We start from the raw sequence: 25471 nt of genomic DNA, 5'->3' as shown, positions 1-25471 counted from the left end.
TGCCGCCTCCCGCCCAGCCGGGCTCCTGAGGGCCCGTCCCCGCCCTGCCCTGCCCTGCCCGCGCGGCCCCGCGGCAGCCCCCCGGCGGGGAAGCCGCAGCCGCCTTCCCTCGGCAGATGGCAGTCACGGCTCGCTGCGCGGGCTGCCCGGCTCCGCGCCCCGCCGGGCTCGGCGCTGCCTACTGGCGGAGGGGCTGGTGCTCTGCGGCTGCCGGCGGAGCCGGGGCGGAGGGGGGCGCGGAGCCTTCCCCCGGGATGGAGCTGCCCGGTGCCAGCCGCGCTTGGCCGCAGACAGCCCCGGCTGCTCCTCCTCCGGCTCCCCCGCCCCCGCCCCCCTCCCCGCCCCAGACCCCTCGGCTGCTGCGGGCCAGGGGCTGCCACATCGCCCGGCCTCCCCACTTCCCTCGCCCGCCCCAGCCCACCACCCCCCCGGTCCGCCTTCTCCCTCCCCCCGCCACCCTCGCTGCTGACGTCTGGGTCTGCCCGTCTGAAAACTCCGCGCCGCGGCGGATGCGGCGGCTTTCAGGGGCTCGGCAGCCGCGGCGAAGATGGTGGCGGCGCCCTGCGCTCGCAGGCTGGCCCGGCGCTCGCACTCGGCGCTCATCGCGGCGCTCACCGTGCTGCTCCTGCAGACCCTGGTGGTGTGGAATTTCAGCAGCCTGGACTCCGGCGAGGGGCAGCGGGCCGGCGGCGGCCGGGAGAAGCGGGACCGGGGCGGCGGCGGCGGCGGCGAGAGCAGCGACCACCGGGCGCATCAGCACCGCAGAGGACCTGCTGCATTCCACAGCAAGGCGCTGGTAGGTGCTGCCGCCCCCTCCGTTCGCAGCCAGCCCTGGCACGGGGGGGGACCCGAAGGCTGCAGCGCGCCCCGGTCTCCCCTTTGCACTTGGCCCGCTCGGCGGCGGTGTAATTAATCGACTCTTCTGAGCAGGGTCGGGTTGGCCCCTTGCAAGTCTGCAAGAGGCATTCATTCGGGCAGCTTCTTGCCTCTGCGGCCAGCTGCCTTATCGGGGGGGGCTGGGGGAGAGGGGGATGGGGGGCGATATGAATTTCCAGAACACCAGGGCTCCTTGGACCGGGGGTAGTAGAGGCGGGAGTGTGAGAGAGAAAATCTGCTGGAGGCTTTTAAAGTGCAGTCGGGAGAGAAAGGCAAGAAGTTCTGCGGATGGGCGCAGGGTGGTTTTCGTGATCCGTGCATGCGCTGTAAGTGCAGTTAGGAGGCACGGGCAGGTAACTGACTGAGAAGATCCAGCCTGGAGCCGCTCTGAAAACTTTGAAAGAGGATGCTCCTCTGCCGCAGTCGTCGCTTGAACCTCGGCAATTGGGGTGGGAGGTGGGGAGGGGGAGTCCTGCAAAGTTAGAACGGGATGGGACCGATTTTGTTGTAATTTCTCCGCTGGCCAGTAAGGCTCCCACCCCCAACCTTTGGAAGTAGCCCTGCTTCAGATGGCACGATCTAGGCACAGAAAACCTCCTTGGCGCTAGACAGTGCTGGGGTTGTTCAGAACAGTCCGTGGAGGTGCATATTATTTATACATCATTACAGTGATGTATTTGTTTTAATCATTCTTTCCCTCCCCCCATCTACACCCTGCATGCCTGCAAATCTGCTTTCGAAGGATTTCAGTCCTGGGAATGGGACTGTGCTTGTTGATTGCGCATCGTTTCATGTTCATGAGGGTTCTTGCGCGCCGGCTGGGCGCTGCTGTGGGAATGGCTTGTTGTATTCATAGACTTGTCACTCACGTTTCCTGTGGCGTGAAAGTGACAAAGGAGCAGACAGCGCTGCAGTGGCGTTTTCTACTCCCTTGGCTGCTGGCAGCAGCAGACACAGACCTACTAGACGCCACTTTCCCATCATGTCACTCCTTTCTAGGAATGGAGACTGTAACATTGTTAACCCCCACCCCTTCTCCCCACAGCTTGGTTCTCTCCACCTCATATCTTGACTCTGCTCTTGCTCTTCACTCTAGAGCCCTTCACCTTGGAGTACAGCTTTCCTATCCTATGGAAGAAAGTGATGTAGCTGTTGAGTGTCTCTCTCCTCTTAGGGACTGAACCAGGCTCACAAGAATTCTCCCAAAAGAAAGTGAACAAACAGCAGGGGACCTAGTTATAAAACAGCAACAAAGGAAAATGCTTTAATGGGATCTTCTATTATTAGAAGTCCTCCTCTGAGACTTAATTATATTTTGAAATGTATCATTTTCTGAATCTTCCAAACTTCAGTCTGGTGTAGTTATCTCACTGATACATTCTTGTGGCCTTTATTATGCTGCTTTTTTGCATCTGAAAAACACACAGACACTATTCTTGATTGCACAACTGTATCAGGTACAGCAGGCAACCAGTGGTGAAATTTAATGCAATAATTTATTAGCCCACTAAGAAGTCAATTATTTCTTTTTTGCATACTCTCAAATGTTTATTTAAATTGCTTGAGTCTGAACCATTGTATTTTCACAAAAGTAATTAGAAATTAAAAAACTTATATTTCTGGATTGCAAACAGGCAAGTAATGGTATAGTATGGTATTTGCTATAATGGTATGGTATTAATTTCCAAAGAAATTAATATGAAGCCCAAAATGTATTTCACTATGTATAAATGGTATTTAGCATTCTGTAGTTCAAGACAATCTTCCTTTGTTTATGAGCTTTGCTTTAATAGATGTCTATGTAAATCTGATTTAGGGAAATTTTGCGTTGTCCCTTTTCAGATGTGCAATTCACTCTATATTTATTTCTATCTCTATACATCCTAAGAGAGAAAGCAAGAGTCTAGGCTTAGATATGACTTCATAGATGACTGTGCTTGTCCCAACCACAAGTCTGTTTTATGAAATCATCTCCTGTAATAAGAATAGATTAATGTTCTGTTGCTAAAATTCAGGGACGGTCTTCTGGAAGATTGCATACACTGTACCAGTGTGTGTGTGTGTGTGTGTGTGTGGAGCTTTTTCAGCTTCCAAATAAAATAATCTAAAATTCCTGCTTACTAAAATTAGCTTTTCTCTTGCTTTATTTTTACAGTCTTCTCACTTAATGACTTGTGTTCTGAAATTTTACATATCAAACTTTGCCATCTTTCTCCTAGTATTCTGCCCTCTGCTCTCTTTTTCCATTGATGTCACTCTTTTCAGACCTCATTTTTTCTCAAGCTGTTTCTCCCATCCCCCCCAGTCTTATATTTAGTTGTTGTCACATAGGGATTTATTTATTAAAGCAAAGTCACAGCTCTGACTTCTTTCAGGCCCAGGAATCAACCTGAAACAAGTTTGCATCCATCTGCCCCTGGTATAACCAAAGGAATGGGGCAGGCTCTTTCTGAGGTCCTGTGGAGAAAATGTCTGTTATGAGCTCTGAACTGCAAGGGGCCCTAAGACCATCATGTATTGGAACATGAAAGGATAAGGCTGTGAAGCCTACGGAAAAGCTCACAAGGTTTTCTTGAAAATACAGCATTATGAGCCGCCCTACAGCTTTTGCTACTAAAAGTGAAGAAGATAATGTGCTGTCACTCAAAATGCTGAAGTCCTGAAATATTGGCTGTGTGATGCTCACAGTATTAAAACAGATATTTCAGTGCTTCTTACATCATTTGTGGATATGCGTATTTAGAATAATATTTTTATGCTGGTGATTAGCAGTCATTCCTTTATACGTTTGCTTTTTCACTAAGGATGTAAATACTGAGTGATCTGGCTCCTTTTGAATCTGTTTTAGATAACATGCTGCGTAAACACGTTTTATGAACTTATTGTTTTTACACTTGCTACAGCCTGGTCTACTCTTAAAAATTAGATCGATCTAAGTACATTGCAGGGCTGTGAAAAATTTTGCATCTTGAGCACCGTAGTTAGGTCAATTTAACCCCGAGTGTAGATGCAGCTAGGTTGATAGAAAAATTCTTCTGTCGACCTACTTACCACCTCTTGGAGAGGTGGATTAACTGCATCAATGGAAAAACCCCTTCTGTTGATGTAGGAGCTGTCCACATTACAGTGACACAGATGCCGCTGTGCTGGTGTAGCATAGACAAACCCTAAGTAACCAGTGGGTGTCACACTAAGCTATGCCACAGTATCTTAAATGTGTTCTGAACCAAACAATAATGTTGCTGTATATAAACAATTTACAGATGCTGTGTGTGGATAGATGATTTGGCAACACTTCTTAAGGATGATTTCACAACACTTGTGGCTTTGCTTAAACTGCACCCCTCAGAGTGGTGACCATCTTTACACTTACTTAATCGGAGTAAACACACCCACTAAGCATCCATTTGATGGAGCACAAATTGGATTTTTTGCAAATTTCTGGTAGAAATCAAACTAAGTATGAAAGCTAAAGAGCTCTGCTTAATATTCTGTCAACCCCTTTGAAGTTCGTAGGCTAAATTAGCAAAATACTGACCTACAACTGTCTTTTCCACAGATACATTTTGCATCTCAGTGACAGGCGCATGACTGTCTTTATATTTAGGGGGCTCTACATTTGCTTATGTCAGATACGAAATGTTAGCAAGAAAGTTTTAAGCAACATAGGGCCTGATTCTGATCCACACAGTATCTTAACCGTATTAAGCTCTCTGGATCCCCAGAGACCACAAGCGACTGCTGGGCAGAGTGAAAATGCGCTGGGCCGATTGCATGACAAAACTCTTTGGCCAGAAATGGAAAGAACGTGTTTGTAACAAAATAGAATGGTGTGGCGTCAACTTGCGTTTGTGGAGGGACAGACGAGGACAAGCCAGACAAGGGGGACAAAGGTGAAGGTCAATGGAGTTATACCAGTATAAAATCTGTGTGGGAGAAAACTCCAGCCCATAATTTCTGGTGCTCAGTTTCTATGTTAAAACACAATTTATGTACTGCCTGAGCTGGTTTAGGTTTTCCTTTTCAGCCTAAATTTCCCATAGTGTGCATTTATCAAATTTGTTATAGGATATTTTCAAAAGTTGGCTGGCCTGAGTACAGTAGCTCCATTATATCCAAACCCCAACTCTAGGGCTTAACCATTTCAAGAAGATTTTCACACAAAGTACTTTATTCAAAGTACTATATATCCTCTCTGTTTATTTTTTTTTTCAGTTTAGTCATAAGAGCACATAATGCAGTTTGTTCTAGAGTATTTTAGTATTCATTCAGTCTGTTAACTGGGCGCTAGTGTTAAAATACTCATTGGTCTGCCCAAAGGGAAGAACTGAATGTCTCCATCTGTGTGAAATAGTGGATATGTTGATCACTTTTTCCTTCCTCCAGGAGAGTCCATAATCATATTAAAAATATCTCTAGACTTTTTTTTAGCAAGGGCCACTTGTACTTTAGATCCATTTATTTTAACTAATATTTGATCATGTGGTCTGCAACCAACTTATTTTCTAATGTTTGCATAGAAAATATTTTGGACATTGGCTGAAGGTGGAACTTCCAAAAGCTCTGTCCAAATATTGCCACATATGGCTAAAATCCTTATTTTTAATTTTCCCTCCTGTTTTTGCTCCTGATCAGTGTGCAGAAATATGTACAAGTATTAAAGAATGGCATTTCTTTTATTGTATTGAATCAAACACTAAGAAGTAAATAGTGTGGGGTTTTGGTAATCTACTTCTGTAGGAAAAGAAACAATTTTTGAACCAAGTGTTTAAGGGGTATTTAGATTTATTCTAAATGCCATCAGATACATATAATAAGCAATTTCACTTGCAAAATGAAAAAAAAAAACTGCATTATAGTAAAAATGTTACCATTGTACCTGGTATAATTAAATGCAAGCTTCCAACTTGGCATAAAGAAATAATTTTGAATCGAGCTATTCTGCAAGTGAAAAAATTTACTGTGCTGGATTCCCTGGCCAGCTACAGCTGCAGTTTTCATTACTCATAAGCCAGTTTCCTGCTGTTGTTCACGTTTAATTAAACTGTATTATGGATGTCTTTAAAGAAGTATGAATATCAGTAACATTGACTTAAGTGGGTACTTGTAACAATATCTCTCTCTTTTTTTTTTTTTACATTCATTCAGGGCTATTTACAGAAGCTATATGCACTCAGCAAAAAAAAAAAAAAAAGTATAGTAATTGATACCAAACAATAATTATGCTACTGTCTGAGAAAGTGTTGATTTTTATTTAAAGGTATTATCTTTGAAAGGCACCGCAAAAGCTTTTGCAGGAACGGAGTAAGTGTAATGTTTTATTCAGAATTTTTACATTCAGCTTGGTACTGGTGGTGGCAATGTCTTGTTGATGGGTATTCTGTGTTATGAGCCTTAAGGAAGGAAAGGAGTGCAAATCTCAGCCTTGGGGCTGGTGCTGATGAGATGAATATGACAGGGGAACTTCTGCTATAATTTTAGCTCCCACTCAGTGTTGCAGTGACGTGCAGTTATGCATTGCAGTGGATGCACTCGCATTACCCAGCTGTGGCCTCTTCCCCGGAACCAGTTTATTGAAAGCAACTGATGTGGGCTGCATGGCTGTCTTTAATGTCATGTGTCATACAGCCCCATTGGGTTTTCATTCTTGTGTATAAAATAGTAAAGTAAAAATGCCAGCACTTTGTTAATATGTCAGTGTGGTGAAATATAACTGTTGCCTGGCGGTGTGTTATACTGTAGGATCAAAGCATTTCTTGAACCATTAGTCTGAAATGCTGAATATCCATATTTAAGAAATTGTATGAGAACACCCTGCTGGCAGCAGCCTTCTCCCTTATATACTGGGGGGGATGGTGTGGGATTTTGTTTTGAGCACCTTTGCTGATCACCTCAATAGTAGCATGTGAGATGAGAGGGCATTTCTTAGGTAGGTCGTTTCCAAGACATTTAGGCCTATATAAGTTAATACTAACACCTTAAATGCCACACAGAAACCAACAGGCAGCTGGTACAGATTACTATAGAGCACTGGTGCAATATAATTATGGTGAGATACCTTGCTTAACAAGTGAGTTGCTGCATTCTGCACCAACTGTAGTTTCTAAATGGGTTTAAAGTGTCCCCCCAAGTAGGGTGCAATGGCAGCAAGGTCCTTATTTGAGAGAGAAGACCCCCCACCCCATTTTTATCTGGGCAGGAGATGGGTATCAAGATGCTGCTGAAAGATGATCAGACAACAATAACTGGAAATTTACCACAGGGCCAAGTTGCAAACATGAGTTAAAAAAGAAAGATAGAGATGTTTATTTGCACCATATCTTCTGGATTTTTCCCCAAACCTCAGCTGCTCTTTGCGTTTCTTGAATCAGAATTGAGCCTCAGGCAGCTCAGTATCATGCATGCCCCAAGCTTAGTCAGGTACTGGGGAAACTGCTTCACTGTATCATCTGTGTCTTAAGAGAGAGCGAGACAAAGCTGGTGAGGACGGTGCTACCCATCTCTGTTCAGTAGCCCTTCTAGTGACCTCATGTACACGTTGAACTAGATGGAGGAGAAGTCGGAACCCCACTCAACTCGACATGAGAGATCGCAGTAGAGGAACAATCAGCCAACACTACACTTTGGGATTTCAGCCCATTTTACTTCCCCTAAAGTCTACAGGCATGTCCACAACAGTGGTTCCACAGGTAGTTAATAGGTGTAATAATATTGCTGCAGATTCTTGATCTTAATCTGTCACTAGGAGGAGACAGTCAGCCAATGGAACTAGCGCACAGTTGTAATGTATGCTATAGAGTTAGACTAAAACTTTGACATATAATAATAATGAAGCTAGAATTAAAATACAATTTATTTAAATGAACAAAAAACAAGATTTCCAGTAATGACAGCTAAACCACTCTTATTCATCCCTTTGTGCCAAGGGTGTTAAAACAGAGTGAATTTACATATAATATATGTTGCAATGTAGGGAGCTAGAATGTTCCCTTCTCCCTTTCGTCCCGGATGCTAATGCAGTAAAATAGCCATGTAGACATTGCTTTGCTGTAGTGACTTGAACTAGAACTTGGAACTCATGCCTCTGGGATGAGTGGGCTTGAAGGCCTGACCCAGAACATCAAAGCAATGTTTACACAGCTATTTTTGCGCACTAGCACGAGCCCCACTAGCACAAGTATGTGGACCTGGGCTGGGAGGCACTATCCCAGATACAACATAGAGATATCCTCTGTGTGCTTTGCCTACTTAGGGATAATACAGCCCTGTGAATTCCAGTTCTGAAATGTGCCTTTCGATACAGCTGGGGGAGAAAAGCAAAAACTACCAAAGCAATGGTTTTCCTGACTACTTTAGGTCTAAAAAGCTTGAATGAGCTTGAATGTGACCTGCACATTTTTCTGCTAAATTTCAGCCTGATGTAAATTAAGCACCAGATCCTGTGACCCCTCACCCATGTGAGCACACCTGTTGATTCCAGTGGGACAGCTCACCTGAATAGGGGTTAGTAGGATCAGCCCTGTGTAAACAAGGGGGCCTCCCCCCAGGCACCTCCTCGGGGCAGCCCTGCAAATGGCTCTTGCCTCAGTTTCCCTCCTCAGTTCACACATTAAGTCTAATACAAGCATAGAATTATAGAACCATAGGATTGGAAGGGATCTCAAGAGGTCCTATAGTCCAGTCCCCTGCATTCATGGCATGTCCTCAAGTCTTACCATCCTGACAGCCAACCCAGCCCTTTCTTCTTAGGCACAAACCTGCTCTTCCTAGAGAGCATTCTCACAGCTTCTCTGCTGGGAGCCTCTCCTGGTTCTTCCAGGCCTAGATCCCCAGCAAGAGGACACTAGCAGGTAAGCCTCTCAGCTGCTCCCCTCCTTTCAGGTCTCTGGCTCTTGATTCTGGCTCAAAGCCAGCAGACATTTCCCTCTGTTGCTATTTCCTGCCTTCAGTCAGTCCTGGCTGTCTGGCTGGAGGACATCAATCATTCTTTCTGACTGAAGCAGTCTGCTCCTGCCGCTCTTAACTCAGTCGCAGGCTTCTGATACCTTCCCAGATGCCTCCCTGCCCTCTCAATTGGCCACCTGGCCTGGAACAGGAGCACTCAGCCCTGTTTCTTTTAGTGGGCCTGCTCCCCTATTGCCCCGACATGGCAGAATTATAAATTTCCTAAAGAATGGGTCCATAATGAAAATACTGACTTGGCCATTAACTACAGCTTCACTAGTTATCACAAGGATAATAGCACCAAAGTACAACTTTAATAACAATTCAAAAGGGCAGTGGAGACAACTAATCATTTTATAATGAGAAAGGAGGAAAACAATACATTTAGAGGCAGAGAACTGCATAATCATTTTACAAAGCTTTAGCACTTAACAAGGCACATGTTAATAAAACAAACACATCTTTTCAGTAACAGGGAACTAATGTATGCATTATTTAAGAACAGTAGTAGAGCCAGATTAAATTGATGGACTCTTGTAGTAGTGATCTCATTAAGCATCTTTTCTGTAGGGATCTGCGAAATGGATTTTTATTAATTGGGGTTGTCAAGGGAATTCTTTTTCAGGCCATTGATTATTTTTTATTATGTGATAGGTCTTTGCAGATGTTCCCTTTGAAATAAAAGCCTCTTTGTGTTCTTGTTTTACCAGGGAGAACCAGTTGTTGTAAAGGAGACATATACAAATCCCATTTACTTGTCATCAGGTATTGCAAATGGCTACTTTACAGTACAGTATAAAATACCCTCATTACCTGTCATTTTTGGGGGCTATATTGAGAAATATTTTTCAAAATGTTTTTCCCTTTCTGTTTTGAAAGTGCAGATTTCAGATCCATCTTAATAGTGGTAGTTATTGAGCTGTTAGATAAGATTAGATAAAAGCAAGAACTAAGCATAATTTGCAGGTATAGTCACACACTGATTTTGAGGATGAATTTGAATCAGAATTGCTTCTGATTTTCTTTCTGTAGTTAGAGTTCGATCCTGCAGACATCAGAGTCCAGGGGAATTTTGTCTTAATTTTAGTCTTGGCAGGAGGATCAAGTCTTTACTTGTGTATTTTTCCCCCCAGTTTTTCTTACTGTTTGTCTAACTTGCTTAGTCATAGCTCACTGGAGATTGGTGGTATGAGATGTAAACATGACACTCATGAAAAGTTATTTACAAGATACATTAGTTAGTAGTTCTACACTTAACCAATGTAGATGAACTCACTGGTTCTGAGAGAGCCCTGCTTTGTGTCCCTGTTTCTTTTCCTGCTTGAAAATAATCTGTAATGGAAATCCTTCAGATCTAAACCTCATTACTTAAAATGTTAAAATACTGCTAATGCCAAATAACAAGCAACCTAATTTTTGCCAAAACAGAGAATACTTACAATGGGTAAAATTTTCAAAAGTGCCTGCATCTCATTCACAGGCACTTAGACTCCTAAGTCCCTTTTAGGCTTTGACACTGCACCACAGAATGCTGTAGTGAAAAGAAGAGTGTTAGAGCATGGGACGAGGAGTCAGAGCCCTGGATTCTGTTCTCATGTCTACCAGTAAATTTTTGTCTCATCTTCAGTAAGGCATTTACAGCCTCATTTTCAAAAGAGGAACCTAATTTTGGATATTTCAATTTTTGAGTGCTCAGCTTTAGACACTTTGTGTCTGATTTTTCAAAAGAGCTGAGTACTTGCGATTCCCATGGTTTATATATTGGAGTTCTGAGTGCTCAGGCTCAAAGTGTCTCAGGTGGGCCACCCAAAAACAATGGTCACACTTGGAAATTTTAGCTTTAACTTTCTGTGCATCAGTTTCCCCATCTGTAAAATGAGTAGACTCAAGCTTACTGACCTCACAGAAGCGTTGTGGATCTCAACTAATTACTACTTGTAAAATGCTTAGAAATCTTCAGATAAGTCTGAGCCAGCTTCTTAGCTGGTGTGCATCGGCATAGCTCCATTGAAGTCAACAGAGCTATGCTAATTCATAGCAGCTGAGGATTTTGGCCTTGCAAATGTAATGATTGTTATAATAATAGTATCAAACAAGTAATTATTATTTTTCTCTTTCTTTTCATTGAAAAATGAGAACACGATTTTCTCTTGGATCAGTGCAAGTAATTCACATTAATGGCCCACATGGAAGAAATACTCATTTGTTCAGTGCCATCTGGTTGCTAGAAACTTTACAGTTGTGTAGAAAGACAGGTCCCTGCCTTGAAGAGCTTACAGTCTGAATAGAAAATGTAGCAAGTATACATGAAATAAAATCTACTCCCCAAACTGCTTTGAAATATTACACTTACACATTGATTCAACAAGGGATTTAAGCACATGACTAACTTTAAGCACAAGGGTAGTTTCACTGATCTCCATGGGACTAACACACCTCTCTGGAACTATTCTTGTGTTTTGTTAGGCAGGTGCTTAGGTGCCCTGCTCATAGACTTGAAGGCTACCATGATCATGATCATCTAGTCTGACCTTCTGCACATTGCAGGCCAAAGAACCTCACCCATCCTGTAATAGATCGATAACCTCTGGCTGAGTCACTGAAGTTCTCAAATCTTGGTTTAAAGACTTCAAGTTACAGAGAATCCACCATTTACTTTAGATCAAACCAAGTGACCTGAGCCCCATACTGAACAGGAAGGCAAAAAACTCCCAGAATGTCTGCTAGTCTGACCTGGGGGAATGCCTTCCTGACCCCAGATATGGCCATCAGTTAGACCCTGAGCATGGGGACAAGACCCACCAGCCAGACATGTGAGAAAGAAGTCTCTGTAGCAACGTAGAGCCCTCTCCATCTAGTGCCCCATCTCTGGCTGTTGGAAATATTTGCTAATAGCCATCGCGGAAGGGCCACATAGCATTGTAGGCAACCTCATCCTACCATTCCCACTATAAACTTAGGAAGCACAGTCTTGAAAGAAGTGCCATTTTTTGCCTCCACTACTCCACTTGGAAGGCTGTTCCAGAACTTTACTCCCTGCTGAACTGGGGCCTTAATTTGTTAGTGAAGGGAGTAGCCCTTCCCACTCAGCAGCCATAAAAACTGAGAGCCACATAATGCTGCTATGATTTGCACATTGTGTAACTGTTCAATTCATCCTTTTGTGTCAAGTACTGAAAGGGTCACTACAGGACACTTATCATGTGACTCTTTATTTCTAGAGCAGATTAGTGGATTCCTCTGAGGGACAAACTATTTATGGCCCTATTTATAGCATGTGTAAATTGGCTTTTTTGGTAGTGGAATTAGAGTAAATAAGTGTTGTTTCTATAAAGTAGATAACCATGTTCTATTTTTCTGGTTGTCACTGAGGTCAAATCTTGAATGCTTCCCTCAGTGTGTTCTATTTTCACATTCCTGCTGTTTCTGTATTCTGTTATATTAGTAGAGAGAATTAGTGAAGGGAGCCTTTATTTTGTAAAAGTAATTTCTAAGTAGAAGGATGACACTGTCCAGTTTTAGTTTAACCAAGATTTGTTTCTGTGGGTCATGGACAATCAGACTTCAAACTGCAGCCTTCGATTGGTTGATCCTTCAGATGAACTTTTTTTGGTTTGTGTGGTTGCAGTTGGAGAATTTTTTTTGCATACTTCTGACTTTTTGGTTTTACTTTTCCTAATGTTGTATCTTGAATTTTGTGCTTTCTGAATTTCTCTGAGGTTCTTGTTGTTTTGTGCTTGGAAGAAACCCTAAGATATTTCCAGTGTCTCTAGTCTTCTTGTAGTCCCCCTTGATGTTTAATGTTTCTCCTATACCTGGATCAGAAACTAGCTAAATAACAATCCACTCCGCTGTAGGCCCTTAAATTGAGCCTCCCTGCAAGAACTGCTTGCCACTGGGGACATCTTAATGTTGGAAATTTGTGTGCAAAAATACCCTGTCATCAAAGTAATATATATCCAATGGCAAAAATACTCAGTGTTAGATTAAAAATAGCAAATAATTTTTACACACAAAAGTTAAAATTTTCAAATGTTGGTAGTTATAGGTGTGGACTTACATCCATATTTAGGCCTCTAATTACATTGATTTAGATGCCTGAATGCTGATTTCACCCTTAGATCTCTGTTGAGATGCCTGAAACGGACATTTAAATACGTAAATGTGGATCCAGGTGTGAGACTTTAGGCATCCAAGTTTGAAAATGTGGCCTAAAGTATAAAGCAAGCACAAACAAGCAGAAGAAATGTAAATGGAGTGAACAAAGCTGTTAGTGTGGACACCAGGAGAATAATAATATTTTACACTGCTGTGATATCTCAAGTTAGGCATTTGCTTAATTGAGTTTAGTAGTGTGGTTGCATAAATAGAATCTTTGAGATGCTATCAGCACATACTGTAAGAGCAATAGTACATCTGCAGTGAAGAATCCGTTACCTTTTTGGCAGTCTCACAGGAGAGAAGTACAAATCTTGACTGTAATATTTTGATAAGTCACTCGTTCTTATTAAAATAATAATTAGGGTGATAATTATAACTGTAGTTTGCTCTCAGACTGAGCTGCTAACTGTACTGGGGAAAAAACCCTACTGTATATTCTGTTAAAATAGTTAGAGCCCTAGCTCTGCCCTTTTCATTTCACATGTGCGTATCTTGGGAGTCTCACTTGTTTGTCCCCCACATATTTTGCCAGTGTGCTGCTGCTTCAGTTTGTAGAATAAAAGGCTGCATAACTCCCCCATAGGAGGAAGCTTTAAATTCCTGCGCATACCAAAGGACCTGCTCCTGCTCCAAATTGGAGTTTTTTTTGTTGACCGCAATGTGATCAAAATTAGTGGTGCTGCAGTGGTAAAATACTGTGACGAACCCACAGTCCCTTGGTTCCTCGTGGTTGTTGCCATGCTGCACAGTGCAAGCAGTGACAGTAGAACTCAGTGCTCCTCCTCCAAGGCCCAGGCTCCTATAATATTTGAATTAAAGGAAACTCTCCATCAGTGCATAAGAATGGCCATACTGGGTCAGACCAAAGGTCCATCTAGCCCAGTATCCTGTCTTCTGACAGTGGCCAATGCCAAGTGGCCCAGAGAGAATGAACAGAATAGGTAATCACCAAGTGATCCTTTCCCTGTCTCCCGTTCCCAGCTTCTGGCAAGGTAGCAGTATAGGTTCCATGGCACCAGCTGAGCAGTTATGATCCTACTTAGTAGAGAAAAATACGAGGTATGCACACTAGCGAGCTTGTTACAATGTTCTGTTGGGCTCCATTTAATAAATGAATGAACTTGATTAAAGACCTATGCATTCATTAAATAGGATTTCAAATATGATCATCCTATAAAAAACTAGTTTTGTGGTTATACCACCTCTTCCCTCCCCTACTAATAGGAATGGTGGTACTATACTTCATTTCTTTTCAGATTAATTTTTCTGACCTAGACCTTCAGCAGTTTAGCTTAGCAGAGGCAAAGCAGAAGGCACTGCTCCTTACTTTAGGGTAGCAAGACATAGGGTTGTCACATTAACTCCAGGATGGGGTAAGGGGAATTGGAGTCTGAAGTTGCTTCCCTCCCCTAACTGTTCATCTCACCAGCTGACCAGCCAAGAAACTGAGCAAGGGGCAGAGCTAGGGACCTGAGTTGCAGAGCAAGGTTTTCTTGCCTGGGAAGAGTAGTAATTCCAGGGCAGCAATACAATTGTATGAGCTCTGTGATTGTACAACCAATGTAAAACTTGAATAAATCTGACCCTTGTGATGTTTGACTTTTATTCCATTCTTACCTGAGCAGTTCTCCAGATACACATCTTATTATATATCATTAAATGTGATCACCATTTTTGAGGGGTAATTGGCAGAGAGATGGGGTAAGATTTCATTTGCTTGTTGTGCAGACTTACGATATAATCCTTTTGAGCAAGTGGCACCTCTGTTGTAGAGCCCTTGTGGAACTGTGTTTATGCACATTCCCCATTGCAGAATTTGACTGAAAGATAGTTTTCATGTCCAAATGGTTTGAGCATTTTTTTTTATATCTTTGGATCTTTAAGAACAGATGATAAAAAGCAGCTATCCCAGGCTCTAAGCACCTTTGGGATAGTGATTTAGAAACACAATACTACAGCTGTGTACAGGTTATTCACATGGCTTATATCTGAGAGCTGGATTGGGCTCTTCAGGCTAAAATGACCCATCAACCCAGTAGTAGTTAGATTTTTTTTTTAACATTGAAAATCTTAATCAATAATATTGGATTATTTTATTTGCCCTTTTTGGTGCGATTACTGTCAGACAGAAAAACCCACGCTGCAAAAGTGCCATCATTAGGATATTTCATTTTGTGGTTTTTTAAAAAGACCTTTAGGGCAATTTTCCCTCAGTTATACTCGTGTAAATCTGGGGTAATTCTATGACATCAGTGTCTTCAACTCATCCATAGTTATTTTGTACCAGCCTAACCAAGAGGAGAATTTTGGTCTTAAAGTTAAAGTGGTCCTTGAAAAGGCTGTGTACTGAAATAGTGCGGAGATAAGATATGCACCAGTGATAGAGCATTTGGGTGCTTTTTGAACTATCACTACAATTTCATAATGAGTCATAATCAGTCCGATAACATCCTATAGAGATTTTCTGGTTGGTCTATTTCTGGAGTGTGCAGAAAAAAATAAAATAAAGGGTTTTTGGAATTTCGTGGGGCCTGGAACTATCTGAATCGCTATATTCCATGTCCAGTTTAGCCTAAAGGATGTGGATATCCTCCTTTTCCAGATAGGTTAATTTCAATCAGGCTTTAAGCTAAACTCCACTCTCATCAAGAACCTGACCCACAATCCCATTGGCTTCAGTTGGCTTTGGATCAAGCCATATCAGGTATTGTCTATTGAGCTTATTAACAAGTGTTTGTTTTCAAGTGTTTGGGTTTATTTAATCTAAGGGCGAGTCTACACTGGCAACACTAAAGCGCTGCTTTAACATGCCTTGTGTGGTTGTGGCAAGTGCTCTAAAAAACCCACCTCAATGAGGGGCGTAGCGGCCAGAACTGGGAGCACAGCTCCCAGCACTGGGGCACTGTTTATACTGATGCTTCACAGTGCTGCAACTTGCAGTGCTCAGGGGGTATTTTTTCACACCCCTGAGTGAGAAAATTGCAGCGCTGTTAATTGCCAGTGTGGACAAGTCCTAATTGTGTTTATTTTCCTCCTTACTGTTGAATGATTTCTTTTTGTTTGCTGGTGTTAGTTTTGCTGGCTAGTCATAGAACCCAAAACTACTCTGGTTGAAGTCAACCAGAGTTGTGACATTGACTCTTAGGGAAGGATTGGGCCAATATATTGGTAACATAATTGCCCAGCAAGTTAGATGGAAGGTGGATTAATACACCTCTACCCCGATATAACGCAGTCCTCGGGAGCCAAAAAACCTTATCGCGTTATAGGTGAAACTGCGTTATATCGAACTTGCTTTGGCCTCGAGCATTTCCGTTAATAATAGTCACTTCCCGCCCCCTGACTGACCCCTCAGAACCCCCGACCCATCCAACCCATCCTGCTCCCTGTCCCCTGACTGCCCCGACCCCATCCACACCCCTGCCCCCTGACAGGCTCCCCTGGACTCCCACGCCCTATCCACCATCCTGTCCGCTGACTGCCATGCCCCCAGAACCTCCAGACCATCCAACCCTTCACCCCCACTCCCTGTCCCCTGACCGCCCCCCGAGACCCTCTGCCCCTTATCCAACCCCTAAGCCCCGGCCTGGCACCCTTAACATGCTGCTCAGAGCAGCGTGTCGGAGCCAGACACGCTGATGCGCTGATCCACTGGAGCGCACAGCTACACCCCCAAGAGTGCTGCTTTACCGTGTTGTATCCAAATTCATGTTCTATCGGGTTGTGTTATATCGGGGTGGAGGTGTATAATTGAAAAGCTAACTCTGTTTTGATTCTCTGTCAGATAGTAAATATTAATGATCCTTTATGAATCAGTGTTTCTCTTTTGTTGGATGAATGATTGTTAAATGAACTTGTGCAGTTTTATTTTCTTTCCTTTCATTATTGATTATGAACTTGCCTCAATAAATAATGAGGCACAAAGGATTTGACTTTGCTGTCATTTGTAGGGTGCTTTGTTATTGTCTCGAAGTTGCATGGCTTGCAAGTGTATTTCCTGTTTTGTGAAAAAAAAAAATTTTTTTTCTACAGCTGTTGTGCTTTATGCGTCTGCAATCTTGGGATGCATGGGATCTGAGTTACAGCAGAATTTATGTATTTAAAGTCCACTGCCACCATTTATGTTGCAACTTCCCTGTTGTGTGCGGGTACCGTGGGGTTTTTAGTTCCTCTTGAGTAAAGCATCATGGGTGAATGTTTGGTGTCTTTACAAAGGTGACACATGTTCAGGGCATGGTTTTGCAATCCTTAAATTGGTGAGCCTTTACTCCCCTAGTAGTCCCAATGAAGTCAACTACTATCAGGAGTAAGCATTCACCTGTGTAAGTAGGAGTTATACAGTTGGGCCTTAGGCCAAGATTTTCAAGAGTGTTTAGTGATTTTGGGGGCCTAATGTCACACTGCCTGGACTGGCTCACAACCATGAGTACCAACCTCAGGGCAGACTGTCAAGAAGCTGGGCAGAGACCACAAATTGCTTGTATGTTCTATATTTAAATTTCACCAACTCAGTAACAAATGTGGGCTCCTAATGCACTATAGCAGTCTTGCCATGGAGTCGCAGACAGTCCCCTTGGGCATTCCAGTCTATCTTCCCCCCAGGTAAGCTCGACTCAGTGGTAGATGCTTGCTATAGACCAAAGATCACAAAATATTCAGGTTACTCCCAGTCCCCAAGGACCAGTCACTTATCCCAGGTCAGTTTGTATCTTAGATTAGTACCAAAGACACCTGCTTGTAGCCAATCCTATAGTAAAGTCTCTTAGGATTTATTAACTAAGAAAAGAGAGTTATTAAAGCAGGCAAACATATACACACAAAAGAGTTACACTCTGTGGTTTCAAAAGGTGACAGAGTAGCTGTCAGTGACAGACAGAGCTGTCGGCTCTGAATTTTTTCAGGGCTAAACCAAGTTGATCCTGGGGATCTCTCCTTCTGTTTCATAGCTCGGGCCCTCTGAGAGTCCAAACAGCAAAAGAAAGGACAGATTTTCATGTTAGCTATTTTTATTTCCTTCTTCCAGAATTCAAGCTGATGGCATGAGCTGTTTTGCATGTAGCCTCTTCATGGGTGCAAGGGAGCAGTTAGCAAAGTCTTTGTATTGTGATGTCCTACAATGGCCCATTTAGTTTTGATAGGCCTTCCTGATAGGCTTCCTGACTGGATTCATAATTTCAGAGCAAACATTTTTTTACAGTTACAAAGCAAAAACATAAATAGTACCTTATTGCAGGTGATAAAGATAGAAGTGAGATCAATGTATGCAGCAACTTAAAAGCATTTCATAAAGTCTATACACTCGGCACATTGTGATAAGTCCAATACCCATCTTAACCATACTAACAGACAGATAAAACAAACTGGTTTCCAGCAATGAATTTTTCCGTGCTTGGCTAACGCCCTAAACCTTTGCAAGAGCTAGCACCTTGTCTACCAGCATCACACCTAATTTAAAGGGGCCTTGAATTTGGAGAGTGTGTGATCATCACTTTCTGAAAATCATGCTCTTTTAAACTGAAGCATGCAAAATAACTAGTCACTTTCTAAAATCTTGGCTTCACTATTTAATATTGATCCACATGTTGATCATAATCTATATAAACACGGTTTGGGGGTCAGTATGAAATATTACCTTTAGTGACATTTATACAAAATGAAGGCCTCAGCCCTGCACTGTGATGTACATACACGGGGCTCATTGCAGGATTGAGGTGTAAGGAGCGTTAAGAGCCTGTCCCTGAAAGATGCTGACCATCCTCAGTAAAGCTGTTGGAGTTGAGGGTGGTTGGTCTCTGGCAAGATCAGGTACAAATCAAGGCAGAAATATGCTTAAAGAAATATTGCCAGGTTAAAAATCATGTATTTAAGAACACAATGTCATTCCCATTAAGTAATTAAAACTGAAAAGATTTTTAAAAACTGATTTAACTTGCATTGGTTTTGCTGTTTGTATTTTTGCTTTAGTCAGTGAAAGTTGACTGATTTTAGTGTGTCCATTGTTTGTTCCTTTGTTTGTTTATCTTGAATTTCTAGTCAGTTTCACTTTGAGGTCCTCCTGAAAAAACACCAGGAAGGAATGTTTTGTTTACAAACAGTGCAGAGGAAAATACAGTGCAAAACCTATAATTTGGGTAAATCTCATATGATAGTTTCCCTTTATAAATAAAAGTGTAAAAATTATATAAAATTCCCATAACTTGGTTTTTGGTTTTTTACTTGCTCTGCATTCTCAAATGGAGATTGTTTTTATGGGCAAATAAATAGTGTCTGTTTAACTCTAATCACCACAGAGAATTGCTACATTTTTTTGTTGAACGCTGCAGTCATTCTCCAACAATGACACTGCATTTTTATGATTTTGAAAAATATAATTTTATAATGTAGAAGATTTTTCTTAGGTGAATGAGCATGTTGCTAATTATTCTGCTGACCTTGTCAAACATCTTTCTAAAAAGTTGTGTTAATGGTTTCATCATATTGCATTACTAACGATTCTCATGCAGAAAGCAATACACATTGAACTTTGTGCTGTGTTTTCATTTCAGCTTAAAGGTATGTTAAGTGCATTCACATTTTGGTGGGTTTTTTTAGATAGGACCAGTTCATATCTAACAATTGCTTAATTTGAATTCAGTGAGGTGGTCACCAGCTGAACCCTTCACAGCTTTGATCAAAGCGAAGTGGAGTGAGGTTTCAGACAGCCATTGTGGTTGAGGCATCTGCGTCTTTAAGGGGCTAACTGTGGTTCTCAACCTGCGGCCCAAGGGTTGCTTGCGGCCCAGTCAGCACCCAGATGCAGCTAGGTGACATCCTCAGGGTCATACAGGTAGTACTGGGTGCGGCCCACGTAACACATATGCGGCCCACAATGGTAAATAGATTGAGAACCACTAGGCTAGTCTATACTAGCATTTAACTCAAGGTTATTGATTGCCAGTTAATTTGAATTAGCTACCAGCACATTGGTCTGTGCTGGTCTGGCCAGGGCTCAGCCAGTGTTAAGGTAAACCGTGAACATTGGTGTCCTGAAGCTGGGTAGTGTTCAGACTAGTACATACAGCACATTAGCTAATGTGAGTTAATTGCCAGTCAATTAATTCCTGTTTGAAGAAAAACTCTCTAGTGGGACAAATCCTGAGAGAAAGGATGGTCTTGTGATTCAGGCACTGCCCTAGTACTCAGGAGATACAGGTTCACTTCCCCAGCTTTGCTACAGATTTCCTGTGTGATCACAGGCAAGTCATGTGCTGAGCTCTCTCTTGGTTCCTGTTCTGTAGAATGCGAATTATAGTGCTTTCTTTCTCTAATGCCTCTTCAGGGCATGATTTGTCTCTTATCATGTGTCTGTACAGCACCTATTTCAGTGGGACCCCAAGTTGGGTCCATGGGTATATTGTAATACAAATAATAACAATGATATGGTCCTTTGGTCTGAAATGGTGTCCCCATGACAGCTCAGGTCCTGGCACTGTCTGACAGCATGGTTGGTTGTCATAGTCCTTTCTGCTTCTGCTCCTTTCCAGTCTAGGGGACTGTCTGGGCAACCACTACCAGCCTGCCCTTTGAAGATGCTGCTCTCCGTTCTGTCAGACTTTCAGCTCCCTCTGCCAGGAGGTAGCAAGAGCTTGTCCTGTCAGTGCCACTAAGGAAGAATTGATTTGTGTCCTATCTGCAGGGTCACTTACATATTGATGAAGTACTGGTGAATTAGTGCTTGCACAAGTGATGTGTACCAGAACCTGCTTAGAGTGAGCTCTGATCTAGTGAAATTCCTGTCTTAGTGAAGTAGAATAAACATCTCTAATTATCTCAATGCGTTTCAGTAGGCAAACTATAATATAGGTTTACAGCAAACGTCTGCTGTCTAGGGATGGGGGAAATCCAACCCATCCCATTCTATTGCAGTAAAAGTTTCCTCTGGCAGTGGAATGAGGTGTGTTTTCGCATTTGTTACCCGTGAAGCACAGAAATGTGTATTTTAGCATTTGTTACCCATGGAGCATAGCAATATATATATTTTAAAGTTACTGTATTGGAGGTACAACTTCTGCAGAACATCCCTGTCTGTTTCTTTAGAGGACTAGGCTGATGTGGATTGATCAGTTAGTTTAGAGATGGGTTGGATGGTGTAAGGAGTGTTAATTGCTTGACGTTTGCACGTCTGGGGTTACGTAGAAGTTTGTGTGCTGAGAGCACTGTAAAAAGGCTGGCTAATGTAGCTAAAATACATTACGGAGATTTGTCTAGACCAGTGAGATTTGCACTGGTATAACTACGTTAATGTAAAAAGAAAAGGAGTACTTGTGGTACCTTAGAGACTAACCAATTTATTTGAGCCTAAGCTTTCGTGAGCGACAGCTCACTTCATCGGGTGCACGTTAATGCAGTTTACACAGAAACGCACCTTTAGTGCAGCAATACTGCATTGATGCACAAGCTCCATTTTTTGCAGGTTCAGTGTGTCTACATTAGGGGGTTGTACCAATGTAACAGTATTGCATGGTGAAAAATCTCCCTAATCTGGTATTTGGGACGCATTGGCTTGAGCAAGCGCCGAGAGAGAGAATAAAATGTGTGTGTGTGGCGGGGGGGACGGGACGGACCTGTTGAGAAGAGAGAGCACTGCCTGCGCTTACCCTGCGCAGTGTGTTGTGTGCGGTTGACAGCATCACGTCGGAGTGTGCACAGCTATGAATTCATCATAAAACAATATGTCTCGGTAACCAGAACTCTAGTGCGGCACTCAAGTGCAAATTATTGCACCGTCTACACTGAAATATACGGCTGTATGCCTTTTGTTTTGTGGGCTGGATGGCCCAAATCAGGAGAGCAAATTACGAATAGTAGCTAGTTACTAGTGCCAGCAGCAATAATTGTGCCTGGCTGGCCCAGCAGCAGCTGTTTCTATTTCCCTTCTGTTTCAGAGTGGTGAGTAGAAGGGGACTATTTTATCTTCTTTCTGATAGTTTTGTAATCAGCATAATTTTTCAGTGGACTGCACACATCTGTGGCCTAAAATCTGTGCTCAGGCTTCATGTAAACAGTGGAAACTGACATTTCTCATATCCCAAGATTAGCTTGCCATTTGTGAAAGGCACACACTACTCTACTCTCCTCTTTTCCTTTTATTTTCATGATTTTATGTTATTTTCTATCAAGTCGTTCTGTTTCTACATGCAAACCTGAACGTCATGACCTCTTGTTCATCCCCACCATATGCAAGGGTTTTGTTGCCTTTCTTGACTGAAATCTCTAAAACCCCCAATTTTATTGTGTTCAAAAATTTTAAATTTTTAGTCACTTCAGCCATTGAATTCACTAAGCCCTTGAGAAGAAGCAATTGTATTTTCACTTATGCGCTAAAATGAGCTGACTAAACAAAATGTAAACAGATGTCTCCTTGCTTCAGAAAAACATACCTTCTAAAGACATTAGCCGGCTACATGTTGGAAGGCAAGTTAAACTGCTGCGTATATATAAAGCAATCCATTGGCCCAGTCTTTACTCAAAATTCCCACTAAGTGAATCGGACTGCAGAATGGGACAGTTTCCTTGATGTTTTTAAATGACAGGATCACAATATTATGTTAGCCAAGAAGCTGCTGATTTTCCTTGTGGAAATACTGTAAACACATTGGGCCCAATTCTGCTCTTACACTGGTTTACCCTGCTGTAATGTCAGTGACTTGCATTGAATTACTCCTGTTACATGAGAGTAGTATCAGGCTCAGGGTTGTACAGTTGCTGGATGAAGGTGATTGTAAACTTTCATAAACCCTTGCTATGATGCGATCTAAACAATTCTGTAAATAATGCATATCAACAAACATTTGCAAACAAAAGATTAGTGGCTAGAAAACAAACTTTTTGCTTGTTTCTTTTTTTTCTAACCTGTTAAATCTGCATCCCAGCCTCCTGCCTGTGGCACTTTTCTTTCTCTGGGTGCAAATAACTTGCATTTTTCATCATTTGAGCTATTTATTGTGAGATTATGATTTTTGGGTCAGTATAAGGTCTGTAGATGTATGTTGGATGATCAGAGTGGAAATCAGATGAAATCCTGTTCTAAATTAATTTGGGACCTTATTATGCCCATGTAACTTGTGTACCCAAGACTGTACCATTGTGTATGGCTGTCTTGGCTAAATTTAAGATGAAGGGATGATTAATATGGTATAGAAGCTGTAAACTAAGGAATGGATACTAAAAAGTTTGAAGATCCCTTTAGTACATTTGGCACTTTCAAGGCTAGTTGTAAAGAATTTGAATGGACTATTTTTGTGGGATGTTTTGTCTAGTCCTTTTCACCATGCTTGTCCCAATGGAATCTAAGTCCCTGCTTTTGTCAAGATGATTTCTCTGGACTTTCGTGTGAGTTGGTGCGTGTTAAGTGGGTTAGTGTTTAAATAGTGATTATTTCAGGCTGTGTTGGTTGTCTTTCAGAGACATAAGGTGGGATTGGGGGAGGGGAATTTAAGGCATGTGGTTCGTGCAGTAGTTACAAATAGAATTTTAGAGGTGTCACTGTCTCAGACCAGCTGCTGCTCTCTGCTTTCAACCCATTGCCTGCTTACCATTTGCAAACTCTGCCCAATGTAGTTTTTACCTCAGATTCCTTTTTGGTGCAAAACTTCCCTTTATTTCTACTTTGTGCTGAGCTCAGCTCGCTGCTGCTACTGTTTCTAATAACCTGAGGAGAAAACACGTGGAAACATTTGACTGAATGCTCAGCTGCTATACTGTGGGATGGCTGCTGCACAGAGGGCCACATAAGTGAACAATTGTACTGCTGTGTTGAGCACTTTGCCAGAGTTGTGTTCAGAGCACTGCAGGGCTGAACTTAGGCCACCGTGATGCAGCAGAACACGCCCTACTTGCCTGCACAAGGACTGGTCACATGTTCAGAGGTTAAACTTTTGTATGGGGTCTTCAGTAAACATCAGAAATTTTGTGTTGTTCTCACGCCTCTAAAAGAAAATAATAGTGGTGGCATAAAAGAGAACTGTTATCACAGACTGGTATCCTCGTCACTTCTCTCCAAATTGTAATTTTCCACAGGTCATATTTTCATGGAGTCCTTTTAATTATTTTTCTTTCCCCCCATGAATAGAGGATGTTTGTATCAAGTTTTGAGCATTACCTAACATTATGTTCCCTGTATGCACATAATGAACAATTTTGTTCAAGAGGAAAAGCAGACAATTTTTAAAATCTTTGGTGCACTGTGCACTTTTTGCAGACTCCGCAAAATACCTATGTAAACAATGCATAGCATATTCCAACTGGAAGTACGCTTCCGGCATGCAGCTTTTATCTGTGCAACCAGAAACCTTCACGAATGCTACACATTTAATATAAAACCACAGTACTTTTAGATCTTGAGTATTGCAAATAAGTGGCTTGACCAAAGATCTTGACACTTTGGAACATTCATTATGTCACATAAATAAGGAAAATATACCAAGAAAAGATTAATATTCATCTTATTAGACTTCAAACATAGCGTTTGCAAACATACTGCTTGCAAACATTAACTAATTGTATATTCCTTTATAAAAACTTTTTTAAAACTAGTATTTTTATCAGCTTTCATATATCTATAAAAAACGAAGCAGGACTCTGTCCCTTGCGTTACCATGAGTTTATCTTTAGATGACAAACAAAGGGCCCATAAACTGAAGTAGTAAGTATTCTTGTTGGTAGAATGAATGAATACCTGGGCAGACTTCATGGTTTGTTTTATAAGCATACAGTTCTTTTTGATGGCTTTGTCTTTAACACAGCTTTCTCTGATGGTCTGATCTATAATATCCGACTTCTTCCCCTCAAATGCCATTTTGATTTAGTATGCAGGGGTGCTGGAACAATTTGTATAGTGAGGTGGCTGGGAGCCGATGAACCCAACTGTAAACCCTGGATATGATGGAAACCACCTCAAACCATGGAGTGCGGGAGCACCCCTAGTTCCGGCACCATTGTTAGTGTACGTTTGATTTAATGACATTTTTGCATTGTGCGCAAATAGAAAATTTTAAATTGAATATTTGTGTAATAGTCCAAGATGACTGACACAAGAGACCATGTTGGAAGAAGGTACAATTAGAATCTCATCTTCAGATAAAATCCCATGTGTTTGAGGAAATATAGCTGATGACTTTATTTTTATTACTCCAGATAAATCAGAAAGTCAACTTAGCAATGACTGGTCACACTGCCACTGTTAAATGTCCAAAGGGAATCTTCTGTTTTAAGAAGCAGGATCTGTTAACAATTACTTACAAAATAAGCATTTTACTTTTGGTTTTCCATGAAAGTGGCTAATTAATTTTAAAACATTTTTCATACTTATTCTACTGTGCACTCTTTATGAAACTAAATGTTTTATGACAAGTATCTATTCATCTGTTTATCACAATAATTGAAGACTAAGGCTGCCATTTGTTATATGGACATTAAAATGAATGTATGGAAACAAAATATGGCATATCTA

The 25471-nt window shown here is 41.9% G+C and overlaps 1 protein-coding gene across 1 annotated transcript in view; it reads left to right on the top strand.

The window, feature by feature from the left end:
* The first annotated feature begins 487 nt into the window (after positions 1–487).
* XYLT1 (xylosyltransferase 1) overlaps positions 488–25471 on the top strand; it is a 309577-nt gene continuing 284593 nt past the window's right edge. The window contains exon 1 of the mRNA XM_084642091.1: positions 488–796. Within this exon, the coding sequence (XP_084498217.1) occupies positions 548–796 (249 nt within the window). The 5' untranslated portion in view covers positions 488–547. The remainder of the gene's footprint in view (positions 797–25471) is intronic.

Source organism: Lepidochelys olivacea (assembly GCF_965140295.1).
Source record: "Lepidochelys olivacea isolate rLepOli2 genome assembly, chromosome: 10".
Classification (NCBI taxonomy): Eukaryota; Metazoa; Chordata; order Testudines; family Cheloniidae; genus Lepidochelys; species Lepidochelys olivacea.
This window is presented reverse-complemented; position numbering and strand designations above follow the sequence as displayed.